General features: G+C 38.9%; 2 protein-coding genes across 4 annotated transcripts in view; one reads left to right on the top strand and one right to left on the bottom strand.

Annotated features, from left to right (window-relative positions):
* Nucleotides 1-1,724: 1,724 nt before the first annotated feature.
* On the bottom strand, nt 1,725-10,524 carry lsm14ab (LSM14A mRNA processing body assembly factor b). Of its 2 annotated transcripts, none has more exons than XM_014333465.2 (9): nt 10,193-10,524; nt 9,413-9,588; nt 8,469-8,619; nt 7,555-7,737; nt 6,977-7,057; nt 6,503-6,682; nt 6,234-6,381; nt 4,017-4,257; nt 1,725-3,548 (listed from the first exon to the last, which is right to left on the bottom strand). In XM_014333465.2, the coding sequence occupies exons 1-9, from the start codon at nt 10,314-10,316 to the stop codon at nt 3,525-3,527; spliced, it is 1,308 nt and encodes a 435-aa protein (XP_014188951.1). In that variant the 5' UTR covers nt 10,317-10,524; the 3' UTR covers nt 1,725-3,524. The 2 variants fall into 2 exon arrangements, with proteins under 2 accessions (XP_014188951.1, XP_005913063.1); XM_005913001.2 differs by having other exon boundaries at nt 9,425-9,588; nt 10,193-10,523.
* Nucleotides 10,525-12,470: 1,946 nt separating this feature from the next.
* The window catches only part of LOC102302272 (transcription initiation factor TFIID subunit 4), a 94,971-nt gene continuing 93,130 nt past the window's right edge, over nt 12,471-14,311 (top strand). For both annotated transcript variants that reach the window (XM_014333477.2, XM_014333474.2), the window contains exon 1: nt 12,471-13,920. In XM_014333477.2, the coding sequence (XP_014188963.1) occupies nt 12,510-13,920 (1,411 nt within the window). In that variant the 5' untranslated portion in view covers nt 12,471-12,509. The remainder of the gene's footprint in view (nt 13,921-14,311) is intronic.

Here is a 14,311-nt window from a genome sequence, read left to right as displayed (position 1 = left end):
TCATCACAGACACTGAGGGCCAGCCACCACACTATATTCTAGACTGTAGCATGGCCACAGAATATTATTTCAGAAAAAACGACCACAGCAAACAGCGCTGGACATTTAAGACAGAAGAGCAATTTCAGTATGAGACAGGATACCAATCCAAGGACACTCGACATATAACACTGCAGCATCTTGATGACCTCAAACGAGTAATCACAGTTAGAACAGGACCTGAAAGTGGCACAGATTTATTGGTCAGCCTGATTAAACAGATGTTGGCCTTGCTTGCAAACCAGCGCATCAAACCCTTGGAGGTTCTCAAGCATCCCTTTTTTGACCCTGGCCTGAGAGTTCCCCCTGCATTAAAATGAGGAGCAGAGGGGGACACAAGTCTCCAGCATTGCTTCTTTGACCCCAGACAAAAGTGACAAAACCACAAGTAGGGGTTGGAAAAGGTAATCAACAGCAGAAATACAGTGCAAACAATGCAAATCCAATACTCCTTTAAACCTGATAACAACAGCTTAATATTTTAACAAAAAAATAATCAACTTGCTCCAATATTTATCACCTTGGCTTTTTTTTTTTTTTAAATTTTCACTCCCTCCACCCCAACCAGTCATGGCAGATGGCTGTCCCTTCCTGAGCCTGGTTCTGCTGGACATTTCTTCCTATTACAAGGGAGTTTTTTCTCCCCACTGTTGCTTAATGCTTGATCATAGGGAATCCTCTGATTGTTGGAGTGGCCAATATTGTAGGACAGGGGTCTCAAACTCCAGTCCTCAAGAACTACTGTGCAGGCTGCAGGTTTGACAGGAAGAGTTGGAGTAAGAGAGCCATTGCTAAGAGGTCAGAATAAGGCAGAGAGGCTTGCCTGGGCCATGAAACACCACCATCGGACTACTGAAGACTGGAAGAAGGTATTAGGGACTAATGAATCAAAATTTGAAATCTTCAGTTCATCACTCAGGATCTTTGTACGCTGTCGGGTAGGTGAAAGGATGGTTCCACTGTGTGTGGCATCAACTATCAAACATGGAGGCGGAAGTGTGATGTCTCAGGCCGTTTTGGACCCAAGAGCTTGAAAAAGAAGGAAACTGGACTTGTGTAAATTTGCAAAGATGTTTCATCTCTCATTCGATTTCCCAGGAATAATGTTTAAATTGTAGATCATCCTTTGTTTTATTCTTTATGCTGCTGTAGTAGTAATTTTAATTGCAAGATTAACTGAAATGTCCCAATTACCAAAGAAAGTCATGTCTCAAACCTATCAAGCTGACAGAATCTGACTTTAGATCAGCGGTTTCTGAAACAGCCCAGAGGATCTATATATTTGATATCTACCTAATCAGGTGAGCAGTGGGTGAATATTCTTTTATCATGAATTTTTTTTTAAAAAATTTGATCTTTTATTGACCATCGTATCAAAGAAAAACAAATCTGCATGTGAGTTGTGTGTATTTGCTATGTCAACCATTTTTGCTATTTATTGCTTAATAATGCCAATTGCTGTGCAATAATAATGTAAAGACTCCAAACATGTATCAAATATGAGAAACCGTGTTAAGGCCTTTTTTTAAATGTTCTAATAGGCAAGTTCTTTAAAAATACAACCTTACAGACTGCGCCCGTGAGTGTGTACAGGAACTTCTGCAACAAAGGATGACGTAGATGCAACTCACTGCAGGATTTGTGGGAAAAATGTAGGGTCACGTGGAAAACAAAAAACCAAGACATAAATCGTACAACTCTTTATTTTACGTAAAAACTCCATTTTGCTTCTCAAGAAAACTATTCCTGTTTTACAATTCCAGTGACTGGAAGCAGTAGCAAACATATGAAAACATGTCAGTTGTGAATCGTTCAGTAATATTTTGTCTCAAATTTAATCCTGCTGGTTATTGAGAAAGCCCCTATAGAATGATGCTTTTTACGACTACCATGCAGTGATCGGCTGTCTGTGATTAATCCGGCTAAACGGCCCACTTTCACATGAACTGTTCTGTTCTAAACAACCAAAGCTACGGGAAAGGATCTATTTCACCTTGTAGTGCTTTTGATACTTGTCTGAAAAGGTAACCTTTTCGTTAAAGGGAGAGCTGTACAAAAACCCACCACTCTGAAGGCACTCCCTAAAGCACTAAATCAGAGCCAAAAAGAAAAAGAGGCATCCCACCACATCCAGTTCTTGTCCCTTTGTTCAAAGTCAATAAAAATAAATTCACTTCAGAGAACAATCACACTGACCACAATGCAACAAGAGCGCTACAAACAAGCTGGAAGGCTGACACCTATCAGCATCGCTGTCATTTGTTTGAACATATGCTTTGAGACATCATTTAATCCACAATATTTCCCATTTTCAGTAAATAATCTGACACAGCTGAGTGTAGTAACAGTAGGGAGGGTGGGGGAGACGACAATTCAGAGGACAACACTGTAAGACAATTCAAAAGTAAGCTGAAATTAACAGAGGACTCCACATGTTTGGGACATTTAACAGGTACTTAAATGATAACACATACTTCTGGCAGACAATCAGTTTAGCTCAAACACGTCATTGTTTTGGGTTTTTTGTCAGTTTTAACCTGTTTAGGTGTCCTTCCCTACAGGAAAAACAAAACACCTTCTACAGATTTTACTAATAATGAATATTTCCTCAAAGGTACAAATAACAGGAAACTGTTAAAAAAAAATTTAAAAAAAAAAAAGAAATACGGCAGTCAACATATACATCTATACCTAATATGCTGTAAACTGCATATATCAAATGAATGGCTGCACTAGGCTGCCAACCTAAAGCTGAAAGAATTCATCTGATTTATGAGGACTGACTGATCTACTTACTGAATACATACGTCTTAAAAACTAGGAGGGACTGGGGGTTTTTTGGTGGGCAATAAATTTGCTGTGGAGCAGGAAGAATAAAATGAGATCAGAATACATTCAGTAAAGTTCAGATTTTTGCTTTTTCAGCTGGCTTTGATCTCACTACATTTGACAATGATTTAATGAAAAATAAAATGCTTAAAGTCGAGAAAGGATACTGAACACATGCGTCTGAGAGGAGAAAAAAAAAAGTGCAACAGGTGATGCATTGAATTTTGGTGTCAAAGAAATATATCAAACGGAGTCGAGGGGAACTGAAAAAAGATAAAATAAAGCTATCGATCACACCGACTGTGATCCGCTCACAGTATCAGAGGGCACTCTGGATACAGCATTCAATATCAAACAATACTGTAAATTACGAGAACAAACTCCAAAACATGGTATATTTACACGTGTTCCTGTCCATCCGGTGACTGCTTATCAAACTAATATTTCTGGGGCAAAATAACTAAACAAAAAACAAAAAGCCTCATTGTGAAGCTGAGAGAGGGAGCGGCACTCTCACTGCCTGAACAGTCCACCGTGGTGCTGGTGACCAACAAGATGTCTTCATTTTTTGTCTGTTGAATGCTGAGAAAATTTGTAGGATGAATATAATTTCATGATGACTGGCTACCATTCATCGTGGATCCATCACTGCAGTACTACGCAGCCACCTTGTTCTCCTTCTGCAAAAATGCAAAACAAAAGTTAATCATTTCTTCCAATCTGCTTTATTTGCTAGGAAAAAAACAAACAAACATGTGAGATCTTCAGAGATCATAAGTGATGGACACAGCCTCGATGACACCTCACTGTTGAGCAAAAATCCTGGTATGATGCCTTAAGATGAACATTTTTGCTGTCATGATAACTGAAGAGGGAAGTCAAATGAAACTGGACTTTCACTCTTAGAATGGCCATATTTTACACAATGAACTTAATGTTTCAGACAATGTCCTTAAACTAGTGAGTTCTCAAGCTCATTGGGAAGGTACCTACTGATATACTGAGTCTTTGTTGCTCACTGACCCCTACAAGACCACAAGGGTGGCCACTGAACAGAACACAATGCACTAGTAAATTGCAATTTACTTTTCACATCTGGAAGCTAAGTCCATCTTATACCGTCTATAATGAGTTCATAAAGGATTTACCCTGTATTCGAAATCAGAGAAATCCCGGCCTCCTCTGCCACCTCTGAATCCGCCTCTGAATCCAGGTGGAGCACCTCGGGGTGGTCCGAAGGAGCCTCTGCTTACCGGTCGCCCTCTGCCTCCACGAGGCCCCATGAAGCCTCGACCGCGGAAACCACCTCTTCCTCGGTTGTGCCTCAGAGGGATGCCGAATGTCTCAGCGTTCATTCGTCTCTCTTCAGCCCAGGTTGGCCTACGATCCCTGAGACACAGACATCAATAAGGATACAGATTTTTTTTTTTTTTTTAAAGTCACATGAAAATAAATTTACACGACATAAAGCGAGGCATCACAGGCTAACATGAAATTTTTTTTAAATCAAAAATTCATTAGAGAGTGAACAAACCAAGCATTAAGAACTTAAAAAAATAAAAATAAAATAAAAATAAAATAAAAAAGCGGCTGTACACTAGTGAAGTTCCAACTTTGAGAAGATGACAGAACATTAAAAAGTTTTTTTTTTTGGATTTTCCTGCACACACAAAAAACCCAAACATCTTTAGTGCTTCAGTGGGCGGCAATGGATGGACTAGTAGCAATTCGGTGTCCCATTCACATGCAAAGCCTCGACTAACAGAAAAATTCTCCCTTTGGAAAAGCCTCTTTCACTTGTTTTATTGAAAGAGATAGAAACAAAAGTCTTTCAGCGTATTGATTAAATACAAAGCATAGTTTATGCAGAGGCAGACTGCAGAATCTCCAGAGGGGCACAAAAAACACAGATTCTCACCTTTTTTTTTCTTAAGTGCAGCTCTACACATCTTTGAAGAACCTTGCTGACAGTTCACATGCCAAATCTGCTTGTTGTGTAAATCTCGATTTTTTATTTTATTTATTTTTTTAATATATAATCTGGCCAGGCTGAAAACAAGTGTATCTTTTTAAATCTATTATGACTACATGTGAGACTTCACATGAGAGATATAGACGGTGCAACTCTCAGATAAAATGAAGTGTTCTGTGACTTTCTTTTTTCAGTTTCTATTAGGGCTGCTCAATTAATCGAATTTTAATCTCGATTACGATCTGGGCTTTCAACGATCATTAAAAATGACTGAGCCGATTATTAGCCCCTCCCTCGTGCTTTACTCTCGCGCTGCTCCGTGTGGCAAATCGAGCGCACCTCTCTGCATTTCGAACACGTGTCACAACAATTAAGAGCAGCGGTCCCCAACCTTTTTTGCGCCACGGACCGGTTTATGCCCGACAATATTTTCATCGGACCGGCCTTTAAGGTGTCGCGGATAAATACAACAAAATAAAACTAGTACCGGTACCGAAAAAAAGATTTATTCATAACACACGTGAAAAGACCCAGGAAAACCGAGTAAACGATAAAAACGATAACAAAATAACGCTGAAAACCGATAAAAACCCTGAAAACTATACATTTCACACCTGAGCCTCAACTCTCGCGGCCCGGTACCAAACGACTCACGGACCGGTACCGGTCCGAGGGGGGACCGCTGATTAAGAGGACCCGAGAGAAGCTCGGAAAGCTAAGCACAAGTTATTTGGAGAGGAGAGTGACTGCCGTTGATTGAAAAGAGAGGTAAAAAAACAAAAAACAAAAACCTTTAGTGGTGTGGAAACATTATGGGTTCGCGGAGTCAGACGTGACTCAAGTAGACATAGTGTGTAAACTTTGCTACAGTGTCGTAGCTGCACCACAGAGCAACACTGCAAAGTTCACTAAACATAGATGTTTACATTTTTCATATTGCAAACATTTGCACTGTTATCAGTATTTGTACACTTTTATATTAATTTTTTTTTACAATCTTTAAAGTTATTATTCAATACATTGTTATTGTTAAATAAATATCGCCAAATAATCGAGATCTCAATTTCAGTGAAAATAATCGTGATTATCATTTTTGCCATAATCGAGCAGCCCTAGTTTCTATTATTCATGTACCAGTCAGAGTTGCAACACCAGTTGTTTAGAAGACTGCAGCAGGTTCACTCTTATCAAAAGTGGTTTTAGATGCCCTGTTTACAGGTCTGGGAAATTTTTCATTGCAGAATATTTAAAATTTGGTTTCCCTTACATTCGCTGAAAATAAATTCTACAGATGCGGTGACAAAACTTAAGTCACTCAAATCTTAACATGCCCTTGTGTAACTAATCCACCACAGAATAGATTAAAAATAAATAAATGGATGTATTGAGGTACCTGGTATCATCACAGGACAGGTTATCAAAGAAGGACTTTGACTTGTCATAGTAGCAGGTATTTATCACAGCCTCCTCTTCCTCAGCAGCACCTTCATTGGCTGGATGCTCTGATTCCTCCCCATTGAGTGCCTTTTCAGTTTTGTCATCTGTAGGAAGAAATGTTGTAAAATCAAACAACTTAAAATGGCAGAAATGTTCACATATGTATCATGGTATATTTAACCTCCAATTTTACTTGCTGCAGTTTAGAACTTGTTTAAGTGGTACCTTTGAGTTTGAGCTTGTTCTGGAGCTCTTTGTCAATCTCGTCTTTGTGAAACTGGGCGTTGGCAGTCTCAAAGTCAAAGTCTTCGTCAAACTTCACTGTGCCATCCCTGCGCATATTTACTTTGCCTCTGCTGCGGTTTCCTCTTCCACGGCCACGGCGGTTAGAAGACTGAACACCAGCTGAGAAACAACAGAAACAAACTTAAGTATTAAACTTTAAAAAAGAAAAATAGTGCTTCCCACTTGATAAATTACAAAAGTACATTCTGAAGGAACTTTTGAGAATTGGCTGACGTGAAATTAGCCGAAAGCATTTCAGGAAAGGCACTGCCATCCCAACATGAATCCAATAAAGCTTTTCATTATATATTTAAATTTTCAAAGCTGAGTAGCTACAAAATAAAAAAGATGAACACATCAGTAAACAGCAGTAAGTGTTGTGGACATTACTGACTGAAGGTGCAAATTACTCACCACCTTGGCGCTTGTTGGGATCCCGGTTTTCAACTGCACCCTGCTCATTATCTGGCTGCGCTACCTTCGGAACCTCAGGAGCTGAACAGGAAAAGAAAATAGTCATCAATTTAACTTGGCAGGGCTTGGCACTGAGGAAGACAATAATATGAGCTTCAACTGCAGCATGGGTTCAGGTTTATTTGTATTTGTTAAAAAGAATAAATTCAGAAGTTAAACTCTATAGATTTTGGTTCTGTAGAATAGCCATTACCAAACATAAGATCCAATTCAAACTTTATTCACTCTTGTCATCAAACAAGCCTTACACCTTGTTTATGACTTGCCTGATTAGGCTGATTCTCTATTAACAGCAGTATTTGATAGCCAGTGCTAAATTTTAGTTCTTTCCACACTAACAAGATACAACAAGCTGATAATTAAAGACACCAGACAATTTGTATTCTTTACATCCTGTGGCTTTGCATTCTTAAAATAAATAAATAAAATGAATCAACATTACTGATTAATGTCTCTTTTGCTCTGTTATGAACTTACTACAAATAACTTTTTAAACCAGCCACAACCTACACTTTTACCTTTTCTCTGCTCCAGGAGGTCTGGAGGCTTCTGGATGCCAGTGGTGGTGGTTCTGGAAGCTGCTGCCCCTGTCTGACTCCGCTGTCCTGCAGGTGGAGCTGGGGCGGATGATGGTGGGGCCTTCACTGACTGTTCAAGGGTGGGACTCTTTCTTATAGAATCCAGCTGGGGACTAGTGCGTCCTGCAAACAAACAAACAAACAAACGGCAATTAGAAGCTGTTCCAAAGTAGCTGCTGTTATGGAGGGGAAAAAAAAAATTCACATTAAAAGTGTTAAGTGAAAAACATACTGTCCATTAAAGTTCTGCTTGTGAAGGACTCCACAGTGTAAGCATTTCCCTTGTATTTGTAATAGATTTGTGTGCAGTGTAAAACATTTTTGGAGTATTTGTGAGTAAAAGTAACCTTCACCCCAGTCTACTTAAAATATATAATACACGGTAGTAGTGAAGATGATTCTGTCAGAGCTGAATGATAAGCTTCAGCTACTCACACACTTCCATTTTACTGGCAGTGGATGACACAGATGTTCACTGACAAAAAGGTAAAAATCCAATCTGTACATTTAGAGAAAAAATCTTCACCAGTTTATTAGAAGTATGATGCATAACTGTCTTTGCTGTTTCCAGTTCAAAACACAATAGGGATCAGGTGTGTAGCAGGAAACTCAAAGCAGCATGCAGCTGTGCTCTATTCAAATGAGCAGGAATCAGGTGTTGCTCCAAATTTGCTTGAGAAACAGATGTTTAGCTTGTCTGAGGTCACTACGTAGCATTTAGACAGATATCAGCAATGAAAGATTTAACTGCATCTGCTACATTTCCATCCAAGAGAGTGTTTGGACAGGTTTGAACTTGAAAAACCTAATGCTTTTTAATGTGGTTGACTTGCTTATTTCACACAGCTCCTTACCAACTGCTCCCGTAGATCCAAACTGTTGAGAACTAATGGGTGCAACACCAAACTGGCTGTATGATGGGGCAGGAGCCCTGCTGAAAGGTGCATAGGACCCAGGAGCCTGGAATGATGGAGGTGCTGCAGCACTTGAGGATCCAATTGATGACTAGACAAACAAATATACATCCAGTTAAAAACATTACAAGACTTTTAAACATAGCTGTTGACCATGACTGAAAATACTATGATACGATTATAAATGTCTGATGCCTACATTTCAAAACAACAAATAACACAAAAATGAATGGGCAACTGTTGGTTGGACACAAAGCTGTTAATAAACCAATGCACATCTTAGAAAGTGTTATCTAGAAGATAGATAAGATACCATATCTAGAAGGAAAAGGGCCTGACTCTACTTTGAATACACTTTATTTTAACAGACTCCTTTGTTTGTGAATCTGGTTTTCAGGGCTTCTACAACAAGTGGTCACTTTATTTTTTTGTTGCTTATTGTATTTTCTAATTGGTTTCTTTAATTTTCTTAAAATATGCAATAATTAAAAACATTGATAATCACTTATTTTCTGTAACAAAGAAAGAAAAAGCAGTAATACAATAGTTGTCACTTTCTACCTGAATTTCTTTATAGTTGATCCTTGTAATACACAGGTGTTTGAAATAATGTTAACGATGGCCCTACAGCAAAGTTCCTTTAAAGCAAGCTTTGCAACTCAAAATGCCACTAGGCAATTATTTCAGTAATTATTTTGAATGATTACCTCAATTGCTATTATTTAATTATAAAATCACACACACAAAAATTCTATATACAGAATAATTAGTGAGTGTCTCTCCCTTATGTCTCAATAAAGCCATGCCTGTGCCACCATGAGCTAGCATACAGGAAGCCTTAAAGAAAAGCCTTTATACAGCTGTTTTATAGTAATGGAACGCACCAATTGACTTACTTGGACTATGGCAGGGTCCTGCGGCAGGGCACTGGTGGCTTTTGGTGGCTCACAAACTGTTAGGTCTTTAATATCACTTCCTCGGAAGATGATGTACTCAAAGACCTCATCCCGAGGAGGAATAGGCCTGTCAGTGGGCCGGTCCTCAGTGCCAAAGGAGCGAACTGTAAGGAAAACTCAAAGGTTAACTTACACGACTTTACTTTTATTAATTAAGGAGGAGAATTTCCTTGCGTTAAGAACAAACACTGTTGACTTCACATTAACTTTCAATGTTAGAACTGAATATTATGAATTAGCGTTGGAATAAAGACTAAAGAAAACAGACGCCTCAAGTTATATCAATTTTTGTTAACCACATTGTTCAAAATAAATTCCACATAATGAGCTCGAGATAAAGTTAGTACTCTTCCCATACGCACAGTCCACCAGGTCTTAGCGATACTGTCAGACAGAGTATTATAATCAGAGTTTCTAAAACGCATGTTAAAAAATAAACACTAAAAAGAGCCAATAAGCCGCAATTAATGCTTTAACAAGGTATGTCTGGTGGTAATTATGTGTCACTTGGTGCACATCATTTGACTTTACCACAATTACAACGTAAACAAAGGACTACAGCGCTTAACTATAGCGCCAGTTAGCTCTGTTGGCTAACTAAAAAGCTAACCAACAAAGCCAAATACCCTAAAAAAATGCTGTTCTCCTTCGCTTAACACTTTTACGCTCTTTGAGTCTTGTATTCCCTCTCTGTGTGCCTTAACTTACCTTTAGCGAGAGCTACAGTCGAGTTTTCTGTGTCAATCGTGTACAAAATTCCTTCATAGCGGATCTCGGCCTTGGAGATGAGGCTAATTTTGCTGCCGAGGTACGGTGTCCCTCCTCCGCTCATCTTCGTCCTTTAACTTTATTTACACGCGTACTTCCGAAGAAAACGTTTTGTGTCACACGAAGCGTCGGATGCGTTCTTTTCAGACCTGCAGTTCTCAGACTACATAACATATATCGTCAAACGACACTATGAATCCCGCTCGCAACTGATCTCTACCACGACATGGCCGTTTTCATTTTCCTTCCCCTGCCGCAAAGGATTTTGGGAGATAGGTAGAGGCCTAGTCAACTAAAGTCGCCTCCTTTTCCTCTTCCATCCCTTCCACTGTTTCCTTTGCTTACAAATAGAAACGAATGATGTGACAAATATATTTTTAGCGGTACTAACATTTTCGATACAGTTTTGGCTTTTATTTTGTAATTATTATAATAACATTTCCTCAAAGGGATTAAATAAGTCACTAAATAAGGATACTTAATACAGGTTTGAAATTTAACCACACAATAATCTCACGATATTACACGAGATTACATCCGGAGGTTTAGAGCAGAAAATTTCGCAGCCATTAAACAGTCTACATTTTTTACGTGTCTCCCACAGCTCTGATGACGCTGTCCCTGCAAGGCAGTTAATTTTAAATGAAAAATAATAACAACGGTTATTTTTATTTTAATGTCAATGTTTTTAGGCAGAGGCTTCTGAGCAGTTATAGTTAGGCTAACTCAAACTAAATACTAATTGTGAAAACATTTTTACTTAACCACAAATAAACACATAAATAAAAATCTAGATTTCTTAAAATAATCAGAATAAATAAAAAAACAAAAATGTCTTTAGCTTTAGCGTTTGCTATTATGCCAATAAAACTGAAACTAGTTATTCCCTGGCCAAACAAATTCATAGTAATGTCGTGGTGATGTAATGTTGCAGTGTTGTGATTTATATTAAAAAATAATGCTTTCAGTTAAATTGAAGTTATTTAACGTTACTTATTGGGTGTTTTGCCTTGTTTTGGCAGAACATAAACTGTAGCTATAACTGTACAAAATGTACAAACATTTCAAAAAATTATAAGAAAAAAACTCCATAATTATTGCTAATAATATTATTATTTTAGTATTTAACTTTAAATATTACTGTACTTTTTACTAAAATTACTGTACTGTACTTAATATAATATACAACTTATTACAATCTTTCAATATACAACAATCAAATACAGCAATACCACATATTATTTATATTATTATATATATATTATATATATTTATACCTACCTCTCACCCATTATATATTTATATATTATTTTTTTTTTTTTAATGGTTATTGTTGTTGTTATTTTAACTACTATAACAAAAATATTCCCAATTATTCCTGATTCATTTCTCATAATGTCATTTCATTTCAACCCTGCACTGCCTTGCTATGTTGAGCCACTTTAAAGAATAATTTAATAATTTATTTATTATCATATTTATTATTAATATTTATTATCATATTTTAAGAAATTCTAATCTTATTATTGTATGTTGGATTAAAAACATTTTAATTTAATTTAATACTTCATATATTTATTTAGTCATATTTTACCCAATTGTATTTATTTTTTATTTCATATTAGTTATTGCCAAATTTCTTTTTATTTGATTTAAGATACAATCCTAATGATTTAGGCTATTATTTTACAGATTGTGTTAACTTCATTTTTAACGGCTGTAAAAAAGTAATTTACTAACTGTTTGGATAATAAATGATATATTTCCCATCTTACCTTTTGCAAAGGTAAAAGAAAAGATGCACAGAAAAGGGAAAAACAATACCAAAATCAGACCTAATAATTATATAACTTCTGTGTAACTGCTTTGTTTCAGATCTGTTTTATTTATTCATTAACTTAGTAGCTTTATGTACATTATAACTGTCTTATATCGTTTTAAAATAATCTTTGCTTTCTTCCTGAACTTTTTTCTTATTTATATATCATTTTCTTTAAATATGGTCAAAGCTCCTCATATTCTACTTTGGGATGGCGGTGTAACTGCACGGTACTTAGTATGATTACTAATTAATACTCCGTGAAGGTAACACATAATAAATAGGATACAATAACCACAGACTTACGGCTACACCTAGGACGCCCCTTCCTCCATTTATACCCCCCCTTGTTTAATGACGTCAGATCCATTCCCACAATGCCTAGTAACACGCAGGCGCATTGTAAAAAAAATAGAAGACGGCTATCTGTGATCAGAGATGGCGGGCGCCTCCGACCCCCTGGAAGATATGCTCTTTTCGGAGGTGGATGAAAAAGCTGTGAGCGACCTAGTGGGTTCATTGGAGTCACAGCTTGCTGGACAAAGCAACCCGGCTGGTAAAGCAGACGAAAACGGAGGCGCTGGCTCTGTGGCCCCCGCTAACCATCACTTAGGAAAAACGCTACCAGCTCCAGTGAGCACCACAACACTAGAACAACAACAACAACAAGGACGCCGTAATAAAACTGAGATGCGCCAGGAGATCAACTCTAAAGACGTTAGCCCGGATAAGACTGTCACATCTCCTTCACCGGGCTGCAGCCCTTCTTTTGGCGAGCCTTCCACCACTTCGGGTGACTGTGTGAGCGCCACTAGCAGCGGCTCGCAATCACATGGAGCATCCATCACAACACTGACTGCATCTGGTGTGTCAACTTTGGCATCTCTGCCGCCAGCCAGCATCAGCACCACCACATCCAGCCAGGGCTCTAAGGTTACCGTGGGCACAGGTGAGACGTCGACGGGAGCAACCCCGCCGAGAAAACGCATAACGACGCCGCGGAGGAGCGCTTCGGCGCGGATAAAGAGTTTGAACGGCGCAGCTGTAACAACGCGGAGGAACAGCAACACAGCGGTGGTCGACAGCGTTAGCCAAGTGGATACCAGTGCAAGTACACCAAACTCTGGACGACCCGTCACAACCTCTATTAACACTTCGACGTTCACCTTATCCAACGCGAGCCTGCCTGTGGGTCAGTCGGCTATTGCTCTCGACAGGGGGACTCCTACTATTGCTTTGCATAGACTCCCGAGTCATATTGTTGCCAGTATAGCCCAGAACGGCAACGGGACCAGTGTTTCGGCCTTGGTCCAGCAGGGTGCTCGTATAGGACCCGTTACCTCTTTAGCTTCCCCGGGGAACCAAACCAAAATGGTCACAGACACTGGGGCTTCCAAAACAGACGATTGTCAGTCCAAAATTGTAATGTTAACCCAGTCTAGCGTTGTCAACTCTGTAGTAAATACTGTTTCCACTTCCTCTCCTCCTCTTCCTCCTCCTCCTCCTTCTACTTCTTCATCTATTGTCACACCAACAACTACTACAGCTGCAGCAACAACAACAATAACAATAACTCAGCCTCTGAACTCCATCACACCTGCTGCGTGTGTTACAGGGATGGCAACTAGTTCAGTATGTGGAGCTGGTCAGACCACATCGGTGACCACCACTATTACTATGGTTAGGCCAACAGCTCCCTCCCCAACACCTGCTGTGGCCACATCTGCACAGTCACAACCCCGTCCTGGACTTACAGCCCCACAAAGGATTGTAACCCCCCAACTGATTGTCAGACCGCCTCAGCAACAGACCACCATTCAGCTGCCCCCTGGGTTTACCATCCCACAAGGTAAGGTTAGCAGGAGGGCTAACAACCAAGCCAGAGAATCCTGGTTGTGGTTGTTAAAAGGGCTCGGTGTGTGTTGGACTCTCCCATAATAGAAGATTGTGTGTGACATCCTCCGGATTTTCCCTGGCTCAAAATAGGCCTTTGGGCATGAATAATCTACATATATGTATGGCAAGGAGTGTTGTACCTTACATAACAGAAGTTTGTGGATTTCCATGTTATTTCTGATCATTTGCTAAATAAATCTGTGTTTTATGTTTGACTAAATGTTTAAGTAAAATATTTTCATTACAGTCCTGGTGATTTTCATTTACACAAAGGTCAAAGTCAAAATTTTTTGGAAACAGGAAAAACCCTGATTTTCTTGTTTGGTTTGTTTGTTTGTAATTGG

The sequence above is a fragment of the Haplochromis burtoni genome, unplaced genomic scaffold (genome assembly GCF_018398535.1).
Source record: "Haplochromis burtoni strain Fernald_Lab_line unplaced genomic scaffold, NCSU_Asbu1 Contig_2, whole genome shotgun sequence".
Lineage (NCBI taxonomy): Eukaryota > Metazoa > Chordata > Actinopteri > Cichliformes > Cichlidae > Haplochromis > Haplochromis burtoni.
This window is presented reverse-complemented; position numbering and strand designations above follow the sequence as displayed.